Here is a 15200-nt window from a genome sequence, read left to right as displayed (position 1 = left end):
TTATTTATTAAATAAATTTAAAAATAAAAAAATTCGCTTCTCGTGCTTCCCCGACACGCTTGATTCAAATTTTTGTCCCCTGATCCCCACAAAATCTCAAGCCTCCTCCCTCACTTGCCAGCAACGAGATGGACTCGGCTCCCGCCTCCGCCGCCGTGGCGTTCCCCAGCTTCGCCGATGTCGCCGGCGCCGTCGCGCTCCTCTTCCTCGCCGACTCGTCGCCCGCGCCGTCCCCGTCCCCACCTCCTCCCAGTCTCAGGTACCTCTCGCCGCATGCACCTCTCCCGGTTTCTCCATTCGGTATTCCGGCGCAGCAAATAGATTCACCGTCCCGTGCGCGTCTCCTCGCGTTGCAGCGACGAGCTCTCGTCCTACTCGGGTTCCTCCGCGTCCTACTCCGGCACCTCGGCGAGGTCGTGCGTGTCCGACTCGGCGCAGCGTGGTCGCCCCGTCGACCCCCTCCGCGTGCTCGCCGTCGTCGCCTCCCTCCGCCGCATCGACCCCAAGGTAAACAATCTGATATTCTAAATCGTGATCGCTAATAGTCTCGTCGGTGCTAATGGCTCTGCTCGGATTCAGGTGCTCGCCAGGGCAACGAACACGCTGTTTCAGGGAGAGTTGTCGAAGAAGAGGAAGGGCGTGTGGATCCACATCGACGACGAGGAGGACGAGAGCGAGATGGACAGCGCTGTAGCCAGCGAGGGGAGCGTCGTCACGGGCGCCGCCGCCGCTGCGTCAGCAAGCTCCACGGCCACGTCGAGGAGATCCCAGCGGCCTCCGCGGGCGAGTGGTGGTGGCGACCAGCTGCCGCGAAGGGCCGACTCGATCATGAAGTGGCTATCGCGGCCGGAAGCGGTGCCAGCAACGGAGACGGCCATCCGCGCTGCCATCGGCGACAATGCCGGGACAAGCAAGGCGCTGCGCTGGTGAGCCAAGCTGCTTCCAATTTCTATTTAGGAAATTGAAGTGGTTTTGAAATGATTTGTCATGTTGCTACAAATGCAAGTCTATTTGTGTGGAATTCGCAGGCTGCTGACGCGTCGGGGCTGCTTGCGACGTTCCGGAACTGGTGGCCGCCGTGATCCGTATGTTTACATGGTATGTGAAATTTACGCCAACTATTTGCATTGGAACAGGAATCCAAAATTCGATGTATGCTTTGTGTTGTAGAATGATGGTGATCCATTGTTTTGTAGCTTCCGCTGTTACGCAAATTTGAGATTGGAGTAGTATTACCCTTTTGATAATGTGCAAATTTATTGAATCGAGTTAGTGAGGTTAGTAAATTTCAAGTGGGCCAGCAGCGAGACTACATTTAAGCAGGTTTTAAATCTGATTTAAGTTTGCACTAGTGCCCACTGATCACTCTTTAGTACTCCATTCTAGAAATTCTATTTAAGCTCTGCACAGGCAAAGTTGACAGCAACAGTTGCATGTTAGGAACTTGGGAACCTGATGATCACTGCACAATCAGACATCACAGAATGATTTCTGAAATTTGTGGTAAACTAATGCCTTTCTTAACTTTGCAAAATACTCCATTCTATATTATAAGATTTTCTTGGTTTGACTAGATTCATCTATGTATCAATATATATGTTTTGTATATGTGTCTAAAAAAACTTACAATATGGAACGGAGAGAATACTTTGTTAGATTTACCGACTCCCATGTTTTCTCATGTGTACTATTTTCCATTTGATGAATTTTCAGGTCACAGGCTGATCCAATGAAGTAAACTAAGTTGTGTTTATAGCAAATGAGATGGTAACTTTAAAGCTACTGGAATTGCCAAGTAACTTCTGAGCAGTGAGCGGTATTTAGTAATTTCTACTACCTGTTGTATAGGCATAGGGGAAACCAAAGTTGTCATGTTAGAAAGAACTTGCAAAGACATCAGTAAATATAGGCTACTGGATAGAAATATAGATATAAGATCGTATAAGCAGAAATTTTAGGTGATCTCTCTTTATATTAATGTATGTTGAACTGGTATAGTTAAGAATAATGAGTTCCATTTTAAGATATTTTGTTTTCAGTTAAATGATGTCTGAACTTTTCTGTGAGAGTGAAATCATGTTGTTGAATTGGAATTATTGGATATTTTGAGTAGTCACTTCTGTCAGCTCTTCATTGTACAACTACCCTACGATCCTCATGAACAAATTTGTAATGAAGTCCATTTATTTCTCCTTCCATTGTGAAAGCCAATGAAGCTACTAATCTCCACACCATTAGTTATTTTCACATTTAATTAAAAGCTAGACCAATGTGATATTGTAATAAGATGAGCATATGCTAGAGTGAGCTTCCTTCTGACAGTAGAAGCCATTTATCCTCTTGTCTGCTTGCTTAGTTCCTCTTCTTTCTGGAGAGCATGTTCTTGAACCAGAAAGCTGAGTCCTTGGGATACCTCTTTAGTGTCTTGTAGTCCACGTAGATGATACCGAAACGGGAAGTGTACCCGAGCCTCCACTCGAAGTTGTCAAGCAGTGACCAAGCAAAGTACCCAATCACTTTGGCGCCGTCATCTATCGCCTTCTTGAGCTCAGTTATGTAGTCTCTGTAGTACCTGACTCTTACTGTATCATGCACCCCCTGAGTGATACTGACGTTGCCAGGTTGGTCCATTCCTGCAAGAGCATAACATTGATCATAAAGTGACCCTTGTTCAATCTTTTCCTTTGTCAACAAAATTGTTATTCAGAGAAGCAGGGATTCTGATAGCATCAGTACCATTTTCAGAAAGGATCATTGTAGGGTTTCCATATGTTTCCTTTACATAGGTCACAGCCTTGTTGATTCCCCATGGCACAATGTAAAGCCAGTAGGAGTTTGCCTGCGTGAATTCATACATCTAAAATGTGATGATTTAACTTGGAATTAAACTTCTACATGTTTAACATACTACTGTGAACTACATGTCTACATTTACTGCAGACTTACATGAGCTCCAATGGGCACGCCATTTCGTTCATCTGGAAAAAAAAAACATGAGCATTTAACCCAGTTAACAGAAGTACAAAAAACTGAATTGTGCATCAGAAATTCAGAAGGATTTGGGGTGGAGCAGTCAGAACTTACAGACAAAACCAACATGCCAGTCATCCTGATAACTGACCGGTGTCAGGTTCCATGGCCCGGGGTCCTTCATGTAGAAAGAAGTGTAGTGGTTGATGCCAACATAGTCTATGGAGCCTTTCACCATCCTGGACTCTTCATCACTGAAGGTCGGCAACCTGTCCTTGACGATTTCGAGCATCGAGTACGGGTATCGACCATGGATAATGGGGTCAAGGAACCTTTCATGGGATGATAATGTCAGTTTGTTGATGCCAAAGCAAATGTACTTTCAGACTTTCAGTACGTGGCTACACCATTGCTGTCAGTCTGTAAGTGCTAGACCTGAATTTACTGAATCTGTAGTAAACAATATTGATAATACTTGATTCTGAACCAGGTGGTGATTTCAGATTCTTACCATCCGAGGTGGAAATCTCTTGCCCTCTGTGCTGCAGCTCTATCCGCATTGCTGTCACTGAATGGCTCGTACCAGACAAAATCCAAGAGAATTCCAATCCTCCCTTTTTGGTAGAGCTGTTCAATTAGAAAAAAAAATGCAGTTCATTCTCGCATGCATGGACAGAAACTGAGATAAATCACATTGCATAGTGCACATTTAGCCTTGAACTGAACTGTCTTTTGGCTACTTCACCTGATACTTTTCGCGGTATCGCTTAACAGCGGCAGCATGAGAAAGGATGAGATGGTGGGCAACAAGGTATGGCTCTGTCGTGGAGTTGCCTCCTGCATCACAATCAGAGCACCTTCCTGGAGCATGGAGGCCATTGTCGTATCCTAGAGCTGCAACGCATCTCGGCTCATTGAAGGTAAACCAATCCTTCACCCTGTCTCCAAACGTCAGGAAGCAGAATTCTGCATAGTCTGCAAACGCCTCTCTTCATGGCACAATGCGCATTTTTTTAAAATCAAATTCTTGCTTGAATCAGCGTATGAATTTGAATGTTATAGTTGCTGAGTAAAGAAATGCTTACACAATCTTTGGGCTTAGCCAGCCTAAGTACTGCTCATGGAGTGCTAATGGGAGGTCATAGTGGTAGAGGTTTGCATACGGTGTGATGCCTAATTCACCAAGTGAAGGTCAGAACTCAGAGCTGTGAGTCATGACACTGATGCAGAGAACCTTTGTACTGCCTAAGATAAGCAAGTGAAAGTTACCTTTCTTGATCATGTAATCTATGAGTCTGTTATAATAATCAACCCCTTCCTGATTCACCTTCCCAGTCCCATCTAAATTTTACATAAACTCCACATTACAAACTTCATTGACCCAAGTCCCAGCCAACACCAAAAGAACTGCTGCAGGTACAGACATGGTTAACATACCCGGGAAAATTCTTGACCAAGAGATTGAAAATCTATACGCATCAAAGCCCATGTTCTTCATTATGTTCACATCTTCCTACACCTCAAACAACCATCAGGCATCAGAGTCGAAAGGAACACCACAAAACCATAACAGCAAGCAGAAAACATGATCAACATAGAATAACACTGAATCATACACATGACACACCTTATACCTATGATACTCGTCGACTGTCACATCGGCTGTGGCATTATTTGGTATAGTCCCTGTTTAGAACACAAGAACACAGTCACAAAAATGAGCACCATTATTGCATCTCACGAACACTGAAGTACTCTGAATCTCTGATTACCTACCTGGTTTCTCTATGAAAGCGTCCCAGATGCTAGGACCTCGGCCGCCCTGCTTCGCCATGCCCTCCACCTGGTACGCCGACGCGGCCGTGCCGAAGACGAACCCCTTGGGGAAGGCTCGCCGGCTCAGCCCGCCGGCGTCGTAGATCTCCGGGTTGAGCCAGTAGCATTGTGCCGGTGGCAGCGTCAGTAGCAGATGAGCTGCTACCACTGCTGCTAGTGTGAGCTGCAGTGCTATGAACTTCATCATGTCTGCATGAACACAGAGGGAGCAAGAAGTACTCTGGAGACAAAAAGGCCGTGCCTTCCGATGGCTTTATAAAAACACAGGGAGGTAAAAGAAAGAAAGAAAGAAAGCTAAGCCATGGTACTGGTTATTCTTACCAGTTACCACTGCAGTTTTTCACCTTGTGGTTAAGATCTGGCTTTACTGCGATCAGTTTGCTTCTCAAGCTAAGCTGGGGGCAGCCTGAACCTGAAACTGAAGGCCTGGAATGGTGGGGTGTTGCAACAGAAGAAATGCCTGGGAATCCGGATTGAGAGAAAGGGCTGTACAATTTGCCATTTTGCCTCTAGTTTTCTTGTGGAAATTTATACTTCTACGTTTCACTTGTGGTGTGCACAACTTTGTTTGTTGTGGCCTCGGTCTTATCTTTTGATGACTTGATGGACCCAGTGCTATGAAGTGATTGAATGAATGATTGGAACCGAAGAAGTTCAAGCTGACATATAAGCGTGGCAATCCCAAAATAAAGGAGCCATTTCTAGTTTAAAATTAGACTGGAAAGGTACACTTAGTATGGGACGGAGGGGATATTACTTGACGCAGTGTTCACAACTTAATCATGTGATATACTGCCCATCTAACCTCACATATATGCTCCCTCCCTACTTATTTACTCCATTGACTAGTAATGCTTCTACTTTGACCATTAATATCTTTTAAATAATTAATTTATTATTAACAGGAGTTGCATGTTTGTATTTATGGCAGAATAAACATTGCCAATATGACTCTTTTTAAGTTTACATAAATTTTCTTGCAAAATGACAAATGATCAAATCTAAAAAGTAAACAGTTTCCAATAACAATTATTTAAGACAAGAGTGTATATTTAGCATGCATATTATCCATATGCCTCGACTCCTCAGGGACCTACAAGACTGGAATAACAACAGCTAACATGTAGGCTCATGAGATGCATCTAAAGAGTGGATTTTAAAATCTCGAGTAGATATCCTCTCGTTTATTGCATGCTATCTAAATAGTTATTAAAAAAGTAAAAAAAATTGTAAAGATATATTAATATAAGATATATCACTATACAAGCATGCAAGTTCAAATATAACTTCTATAATCCATAACAAAAATAACAAATATAACTATGAGTACACGTATACTATTTAAAGTTTAATTTATTATTTTTGTTATGGATTATAGAAGTCATATTTGAACTTGCACATTTATGTAGTGATATAACTTATATTAATTTATTTTCACATTTTTTTAAACTTTTTTATGACTATTTGGATAACATGCAATATACGAGGGGATATTTTCTCGAGGGTTTAGAATACTTTCGACTATTGCACAACAAATAACCGTAGGTAATCCATATCCCTACAAGAGACTCTCTTGAGTCGGGTACAGATTAGGTGCAATTGCTATTAGTACTACAATTTAAGCAGATGAATTAGTGTCATACGATGAGAGGATTCAGATTCGCACAATAATGTCGCACATATTTTCTGTAGCAGAATAACTAAAAAATTTGCCTTTATAGCAATGAATCTGAGTCGCTGGATCCGAATTTTGATGGTGGAGTCTTTAGATGATGGAGATATTGTTCGGTCGCTAAAGTGCAGTTACAATATTAACGGCAACTGATCAGAATACTCTGAACTGACAGCAGTAGCAAACTCGAAATATATAATAGAGACATAGGGATGATATATATACTACAACATCTATCCCAAAAAGATTTAACTCTTCCTGTTTATCGCACAAACATCGGTTTTTTAAAGTAATTACTGCACTAGAGTTTGATAAAAATATGAGATAAATACATACAAATTTTAGAAAAATAGATAACTAATGTACTAAGGCTCATAGCTTTGTACAGTATATGTGAGGTATACTAAGAATAAAATCTTTTAGGACAGATGGAGTACGACATGCTACATTGCTACTCACTTCAGGCCAACCTATGGCAAATTGGCAATCGCGGCTGCTAGCTGCAGCAGGAGATGCATATCCATGTCTGCAGCGCATCATACACAACGCATTACAAATTTACAACTAGACAAAACAATTTCCGGCGAGAGCCATTTGTCAGCTACTGCTACTACTTCTTCACTGCCAAGCTGCCGAGACGAGAGGAGACTAGAGGCGCCGTGGACACGGAAGAGGTCCGGTGCCGGTGCATGCGTGCACATCACCCTCATCCATCCCTCTTCCCCGGACTCTTGCGCGCACGCACGGCAGGCGCAGCCATCCCTCCTCCCGCGAACGCGTGCAGGTCTGGCCATCCTCCCTACCTCTCCCGTCGCGCGCAAGGGAGAGAAGAAGTGCGGGGTCGAGACGCCGGGAAGGAAACCCAACGCGGCCACGCCGTTTGTCGCGTCGCGCAGCGGCCGTTTCTCCGCTGCATCGCTCGCCCGCGAACCGAACCGCGACGCGCCGAGCCGAGCTGCCGACGAGTGACGTTTAGGGATGAAGACGGGTAGAAAGCCACGGAAACTAAAATTTTTATACACATATTCTTAACGAACCTATAAACCAAGGTTGAAAATAAATTTCGGTAAAATAATTTTCTAAATTAACTCTAAATTTAAAGTAAAAAAATAATAATAAACGAAATAGATTTGTAATTGTACTAAACAGTATTCTCCAAGAGGGAGAGAGAGAAACTAGGATGATAAGGCTGGAGCCTGGAGATTCGGTTCATAATGAGATGGCAGTATGACACAGGAGCAGGGTGGTCAGCAAGCACATGAATTAGAGTTCCTACTGGCTCTAACTCATACACCTATAGAATATTAATATATGGTTTTATATATTATACTCATACTGTATCTTAGAGTCCGTGCTGTAGCTGTAGCTCACTGCTATTCTCTCTCATCTCTTATCTTTTTAAAATATATTTATAGCTAGTTTATTAAGAACTAGCGCGTTGCCTAATACTGTCCATAGTGACCTCGTGAACCTAAGATGTTTAGAAACAACGAAGCAATAAGAAATATCATCATCAGGATTTGTGTTATCACTCACCGAGTCCTCCCAAAACCACGGCCCATCTGACGGTCCATAATCCCCGATCCCAATTATCACGATAATCGCGATTTCCACGGCCGGCATACCAAAGGTATTACAACCCTGACCATCATATATTGATAGTTCATCCCAGGCCTTGTATTGGGCCAAACAGTACAATTCAAGAATAGCCCACAGTTTGTTCTGAATGGAATGCTGGGCTCCAGTCCGACATTAACTTCTCAGCTTGCATTACAATCTCTGATTCTCTTTTACTTTAGATAATCTCTCTGATTCTCTGTTGGTCTTAGCAGAAAGGGACAGTGCACATCCTGCTGCAGAACCTTGCCAGTTGCCAGACTCAAGCTAAGTTCCATAACTGAAGCAATATTAAGGTTTGTGTAACCTTGACACAATCCCAGAAAATGGCGCCATCAGGCTTTAATTGGGATGAGTCAGGCGTGAGCTGGACCTGATGCTTTTGCCCTGTCTCACGTCCTAAACGCACTTGTAATCTACAGTCGCCTCGAATCGACAGCGGATTAGGACCTCCCAAACTAACTCGGATCGATCTCAAAGCATTTCATGTAAGGCCCTGATTCGATTTTTCACAGGTGCATGGTGTTTCAACACTAATCTGGATACAAGTTGTACACGACTATGCCGATATCTGTCGCTGTCCAAGCTTCGTGTAGCAACTAGGAGTATGCTAATAGTACTATTAGCTGTGTCTGACGGTCAAACGATGGTGAGTCGGTGCAATAGGAAAAACATGCTTACGAGGGCAACTAAAATAGAAGACTATTAAGACCATATTGATGATATATAAAATTAAAAATAAAGAAAATTGATTCCTTTTACTCATGTTTTACGATAGATATATTAAATACATAAGTAAAAGGAAAGATATATACAAAGAATATTAAAATCAATCTAATGACTAAACTATTATACGTGGGCTCTAATCGGAAGCTGTATGTTCAGCATCACATCCACGGGTGACACGAAGACAGCAGAAGAGCACGGACATGGCACAACGCCAACACCAATTGACCAATCGAAATTCAGTTTCAACGGACGAATCGAACACACGATCCACGCATGTCAGGCCAAGCCGTCAAAGTAAAACTTGGTTTGCGAGGATCTTCTAGGGAGCGCAGCTCTGCGGAGGCGTCTGCAGTTGAATGGAAATGCAAATGTGCTGCAAGCCAGCAATGCAGTCCCGTGCACATGTTTCTGAATCTGGACTGTATCAACAATGATCTCGCTCCTCGAAAGACCACGATGATCACGCAACTCACACGATATGATCGATTATCATATTAATCTTTTTGACTCGGCTTATGGGCTGCGTTACTTCTGGTCATCTTTTGATTTATTTTAAGTATAAGCAAAATAACTTATTAACAATTATAAATTTAAGGAATATATATACACACATACACAGATATCTAAAAACATGGCCTAAAAATAATCTACAAGACTACAACGATAGAAAAATTGAAAAAATATTCAAATTTAAGTTCTGGAATTTAAAATTTAGTTCAACATCATGGGTGAAAAGATAATATAGTTTGTTGTTTATTATATACTCACATTCCGAACTAGTTTACAATATTTTGTTCTAAATTTATTTTTAAAAGTTATACTCGTTTTAAAGTATCCTTAGCCTTTTTCCCCTATGACAAAAATGTTCTCAACATTTTTTTCTTGTCGGGTAAAAAGAGCATGATCAAAAGACAATCACATCATAATGCAAAGATATTACTGCAGCAGTGATACGGTTATCCTCGTGAAAAACTGAAAATAAGATGCCAAGAATGTGCTACCGTACAAGGAGTCAAGGACCAAAGCATATGACGTGGCCCTTTGTTGTTTCAGAGGTGGCAACGGCTGGTCCACGTGGACCATACCATACCAGGCAATCCATCCTCTCTGTAAAGCAGCCCAAAAAACCATTTTCCTACATGCCTGCATGCTCAACGTGTGCCCAACCAAAAAGCCCAAATCATTGTATCATTTCACCTCAAATTATAAAATGATCCAAGATCCAGAATCCAAAAATAATAAAAGGAAAATAATGATGCCTACTTAGATAAAGCATTATTTTATTCCTAAGGTTTTTTTTCATCCATATTAAAGATGTGTGCAAACTAAAGAAAAATAATACTCTCTCCGGTCAAAAAAATCAATATGATATGGTTTAATCAAACCTCTAAAATTCCAACAACCCAATTTATTAGAATAAATTTTTGAAGTATAAGAAATTTATAATTTTATGACAGTACTTTTAACAATGAAAATAAATGTGTATTATATGTTTTGTTTTAAAAAAAATTCGACAATCACAATTTTAAATTTTTAATCAAATCTATTTTAAATAATAAACAATTTTGACAGGTGACAAACTGACAATGCCAAGTGCCAACTCCGAAAACTTCTCACCAAACAAAAGGCAGAGCAGTAACTTGCACACCACAAACCGACCGGTACACTGACAGCCCGGCCCCACCACGTCCCCGGTGACGCCCACCCTGCGCAGCCACCAACACGTAGGTTGCCGCACGAGCGAAAAGGCCACACCAACGGTCACAGATTGGCCTCCGCCTCCGCTCGCTCGCCTCGTCCTCCCCCTCCTCCTCCTCTCGCCCACGCCCAGCCCAGCTCCCCACCCATCTCCAACCCAAATCCTCGCCACTTCGCCATTACGCTGACGCCAAGAACGACCCAGCAGTAGCCGTAGCCACGCCGCCGCGGTTCAGCTCCCCGCCTCCGCTACGCGCCGCCGGGACGACGACATGGGCGCCGCCGATAACTCCGTACGCTTTCTTGGCTGGAGCGCTCTTTTTTTTTTCTCTCTCTCTCTTTGGGTGGTGGTGGTTCTTCTTGCTCAAGGGGTTGTTGGATGCTGTCTCTTTGCGATGCCTGCAGGGGCCGCGGCAGGATGCGCCGGAGAGGGGAAGAGGAGGGGGAGGAGGGAGGGCGCCGGAGGGGGAGCCGGAGGCGAAGGAGAGGGAGGTGAAGGTGGTCGTGGTGGACGAGCCGCCGGGGGCGCCGGTGGCGAGGCTGCAGGCGCAGCGGCCGCTGGCGCCGCTGCAGGTCACCACGCAGGCGCCGCCGCCGCTCATCCCCGTGGCCTCCGGCGGCGTGGAGCCGCCGCCACAGGTGGCGACTTTCCAGCCCGTCTTGCAGACCCCACCACAGGTATTACAAAAAATGCCCAATTTGCTGATATTTTGTTTTTCTAAATTTACAAATTCAGTGGTATTTGAATCTTCTTGATTTAAATAGTGGGATTGGCTGAGTCTTTTTTGGGCATGTGGGGGTGTGTGGAGTGAGATCGACTGTGTTCATCTCTCAGCTGGTTGGTAGACATGTCAATAAATTTTGTTTTGTTCGATCATGCAACTCATTTGTATAGTCCCCATCCCTCCCCCACTTGACATTTTGGGCATAAAAATTCTGCGATCATGTGGCGACTTTCGCTGCAACGACAATGGCTGAATGAATTGTTAATGAGTCCCAAGAAACAGTTTTTAGAGGATATCGACGGCTGAATTTAATATTTTAATCTCGTATAGAATTGCAGACCACTGCTGGTACAGTTCTAATTTACATGGAAAAGAATTGGTTGGGTTTTGGAGATATTTTGTGGTAATCTCATGTCTGAGTAGAAGAAAGAAAAAATGAGAGCCTTTTACTAGTCGAAATGCCTGAATCGATCATGCAGATTAGCAATGCTTGCACTCGGCAGCAACCGGATAAATCAGCAACGCGTGCAGTTCTCTGCGAGCTCAAAGTTGCTCAACCTTTCGGCGACAGAAAAAGATGGAGAGAGGTGGTAGTGTTTGACACGATTTCTTAATCAATGTAGCCTAACGTATTATCTTTGATCCATTAGTAGAGGTCTCATGTGTAACTTAAGCACTAATACTTCCCTAATAGAATACTCTCAAGGATGGGGGTGATGCACTAATGCTTGGAATCGAATCTCCAGTTCACCGTACAATTTGATTTTTCATGGCAATATTCCATAGTAGGTGCCTAACCTATCGCCCGTTAGATTAAGCAGTAAATTAAGGTTCAGGTTGCAGGACATGTGCCAATTTGGTTGCTAATGTCCTATGCTAATCCAATTTGGTTGCTAATTGAGTAAATTAGTTAACTTTTTGTCTTGTGTTGCAGGTGGCGTTCGCGTCGCTCAATTCGCGCGTGTACACCAATGGCATCACGCTTTGCGTGTTCCTGGTGCACCTCGCCGCGGCGACGTTCGCCGTGGGGTTCTTCGTGTTCAGGGCCGTCAAGGACATCATGCAGCACCCGCGGTCGCGCAACGCGAGGCGGGAGCGGAGCTTGCTGCGGGGCTGGCTGCCGCCGGTGGAGGGCGCGGTGGTGCTGAGCATCGTGCTGGCGTTCGCGTGGCAGAAGGCGGTGCGGGCGTGGCCGCGCGCCATGGTGCGCGTCATCCTGTGGTCCGGCTTCGGCGTGACGCTGGCTGTGGGCGCGCTGCTGATGTGCTTCTCCATGCCGGCCACCGTGGGGCTCGGCGTGGCGATGGTGATGTTCTCCATCGGGACGGGGCTGTACGCGTGCTGGGCGACGCGGCGCGTGGCGTTCACGGAGCAGGTGTTCGAGCGCGCGGTGCAGCCGGTGGACAAGTTCCGGGGGCTGAACGGGCCGGCGTACCTGATGGTGGCGGCGGGGTTCGTGTGGATCTCGGTGTGGTGCGTGGCGGTGATCGGCGCGGCGAACTACCGGTTCCCGGGGCTCACCATCCTGGGGCTGGTGCTGAGCTTGATGTGGACGGCGGAGGTGATGCGGAACGTGGCGAACCTGACGGCGAGCAGGGTGATCGCGCTCTACTACCTGCGGGGGATGCAGTCGAGCGTGCAGTTCAGCTTCCAGCGCGCGCTCTCCTACAACCTCGGCAGCGCCTGCCTCGGCTCGCTCTTCGTCCCCACCATCGAGGCGCTCCGCATCCTCGCCCGCGGCCTCAACCTCCTCGAGGGCGAGGACGAGTTCATGTTCTCCTGCGCCCATTGCTGCCTCCACGTCATGAACGCCGTCTTCGAGTTCGGCAACAGCTGGGCCTTCGTCCACGTACGTCACCCACCCTCTTTCCGACGTTCGGTACGTAGCTGCACTGCGAGGTTAACAATGGCGGATGCTGCGTGGTGGTGGGCTTTGCAGATCGCGGCGTACGGGAGAGGGTTCGTGCAGGCGTCGCGGAGCACGTGGGAGCAGTTCGAGCGGCGGCCGGGGATGCCGGCGCTGGTGGACTCGGACATCACCAGCTCCGTCTGCTTCCTCACCGGCGTCACCAGCGGCGCGCTCTGCGTCGCGCTCGCCGGCTCGTGGACGTTCGCCACGCACAGGCGCTACACCGCCACCGTCTCGCTGCTCGCCTTCTTCGTCGGATACCTCATGGTTCGTTCCTGCACCCCCATCCTCTCAACACGACGATCTAACGCGAGTTTCCGTGTGGCGCAGACGCGGATCGGCATGGCGCTGCCTCAGGCGTGCGTGGGGTGCTACTACGTGTGCTACGCCGAGAACCCCATGTCGCGGCTGTTCGACCGCACGATTCCGGACCGGCTGCGCAAGATGGAGGAAGGCCGCGACCCGCTCGTGCCGACGCCGCGCTTCCCGCACCAGCCCGCCTGATCGATCGCGCCCGACCACACAGCAGAACGAACGAGCTAGATCGGCTGGTGATCTCTCGTCGTGTCGCGCGTGCAAATCTGAGCTTGAGCCTCGCGTGCGTGAGTGGAACTGGAAGAGCAGCTCGAGATGGAACCGTGGAATTCTGAGCATTCAGGAAGGCGCAGGCGAGGAGGCATTGCAGTCGAATTCACCGTACCCTTTTCCACTGACATATAGATCTCGGATTGGATTTACATGTCAGTGATAAAATAACGTGACTTTGACTGCAGATGAACATGATCCGGCGAGAAGAGTAGGAGAGAATTTGTGGGCCGACCGACCCTGTCGTTAGATATCCTTTTCGCTCTGTAAATTTTTCCCCATTTTTTTGACACCTCCAATTTTTTTTGTTAGTGGAATTAGATGACAAGCCTGAACATTTCATATTTCAGGTATGTAAAGAGACTTTTTCATTACATTTATAGGAAATTGTTGTGAATATTATCCAACTTTTGTCTTTTTAGCGTGGTGATTATTTCCAAGACGAAATCATATGCTGGATCTTATGGTTGAAGGTTGCAAAGTATCAGAGCAGACATGTGGTTGGACCAGACTATTCTTGTGGGGACATAAACAACATTACATAGGTTGGTTCATCACGCAATAATGGGGGGTACATGATAGTGAAAAAGAAAATCACATCTACAGGGTTTTGCTTTGTTGGATGAGTGGTGGGTGTGTAGTGTGGCACAGGGAAATAAACCACTACTGTACTGGCAGACTCGGCTGGAAAAGGCTCATCAACTATCTGCTGACTATAGCATTTCATTTGATGAAGTAGGTGTACGTCGAATTCAGGGTCGTTTAGTTGGCAAAAATTTTTGCTAAAGGGGTCACATCGAACGTTTGACCGGATGTCGGAAGTAGTTTTCGGATACGAATAAAAAAACGAATTTCACGGCTAGTATAGAAACCGCGAGACGAATTTTTTGAGCCTAATTAATCCGTCCACATGTTGGTTACTGTAGTACTTATGGCTAATCATGGACTAATTAGGCTCAAAAGATTCGTCTCAAGATTTCTTCCGTAACTGTACAATTAGTTTGTTGGTTCATCTATATTTAATGTTTTATTTAGGTGTCTAAAGATTCGATATAATGTTTTTGGAAAAAATTTTAGAAACTAAACAAGCCCTCAATGTTCTCCCCCCCCTGAACATCCGGTACAGGCTGTTCTTTTATTTATTATCGGTTATAAATTATCGTAGGTATATTTCCTAACCTCCTGAATGATAGCTTAAGTATTTATTTTTTCATTCTAAATTAAATTAATAACAATTAATTCAATTTTTATACTATATTAAATACTTCATCTGTTTTAGAATAGAGCTATCTAATATTGAATGCGACAATCCTATAATTACAAATACGGAAAGGAGGTGTCTCGTCTAATCGTACATACGTACATTTTGAAACGAAGAGAGTAGACACCACAAAATCAAATAATCTTTAAGAAATGCAAAAGTATTCGTGTAAGAGAGGAACATACCTAGGCTGCCTTC

At 45.1% G+C, this 15200-nt stretch overlaps 3 protein-coding genes across 6 annotated transcripts; 2 read left to right on the top strand and 1 right to left on the bottom strand.

Annotated features, from left to right (window-relative positions):
* The first annotated feature begins 128 nt into the window (after positions 1-128).
* Positions 129-2087, top strand: LOC107304661. 2 transcript variants are annotated; one of them, XM_015839616.2, is made up of 6 exons: positions 129-259; positions 357-507; positions 580-926; positions 1029-1098; positions 1441-1503; positions 1714-2087. In XM_015839616.2, exons 1-5 carry the CDS (start codon positions 129-131, stop codon positions 1486-1488), a joined length of 747 nt encoding a protein of 248 aa, XP_015695102.1. In that variant the 3' UTR covers positions 1489-1503; positions 1714-2087. The 2 variants fall into 2 exon arrangements, with proteins under 2 accessions (XP_015695102.1, XP_015695103.1); XM_015839617.2 differs by lacking the exon at positions 1441-1503.
* A 22-nt stretch (positions 2088-2109) lies between these two features.
* LOC102717079 (beta-glucosidase 26) lies at positions 2110-5308 on the bottom strand. Of its 2 annotated transcripts, none has more exons than XM_015839615.2 (12): positions 5128-5308; positions 4747-5026; positions 4598-4656; positions 4408-4483; positions 4240-4311; positions 4056-4143; positions 3716-3959; positions 3482-3597; positions 3085-3302; positions 2947-2978; positions 2737-2839; positions 2110-2633 (listed from the first exon to the last, which is right to left on the bottom strand). In XM_015839615.2, exons 2-12 carry the CDS (start codon positions 4991-4993, stop codon positions 2353-2355), a joined length of 1536 nt encoding a protein of 511 aa, XP_015695101.1. In that variant the 5' UTR covers positions 4994-5026; positions 5128-5308; the 3' UTR covers positions 2110-2352. The 2 variants fall into 2 exon arrangements, with proteins under 2 accessions (XP_015695101.1, XP_006658055.1); XM_006657992.3 differs by having other exon boundaries at positions 4747-4995.
* A 5305-nt stretch (positions 5309-10613) lies between these two features.
* LOC102714112 (CTL-like protein DDB_G0274487) lies at positions 10614-14510 on the top strand. 2 transcript variants are annotated; one of them, XM_040525720.1, is made up of 5 exons: positions 10614-10815; positions 10928-11200; positions 12182-13096; positions 13187-13423; positions 13487-14510. In XM_040525720.1, the coding sequence occupies exons 1-5, from the start codon at positions 10795-10797 to the stop codon at positions 13658-13660; spliced, it is 1620 nt and encodes a 539-aa protein (XP_040381654.1). In that variant the 5' UTR covers positions 10614-10794; the 3' UTR covers positions 13661-14510. The 2 variants fall into 2 exon arrangements, with proteins under 2 accessions (XP_040381654.1, XP_040381653.1); XM_040525719.1 differs by having other exon boundaries at positions 13187-14510.
* The last annotated feature ends 690 nt before the right edge of the window (positions 14511-15200 follow it).

The sequence above is a fragment of the Oryza brachyantha genome, chromosome 7 (assembly GCF_000231095.2).
Source record: "Oryza brachyantha chromosome 7, ObraRS2, whole genome shotgun sequence".
Classification (NCBI taxonomy): domain Eukaryota; kingdom Viridiplantae; phylum Streptophyta; class Magnoliopsida; order Poales; family Poaceae; genus Oryza; species Oryza brachyantha.
This window is presented reverse-complemented; position numbering and strand designations above follow the sequence as displayed.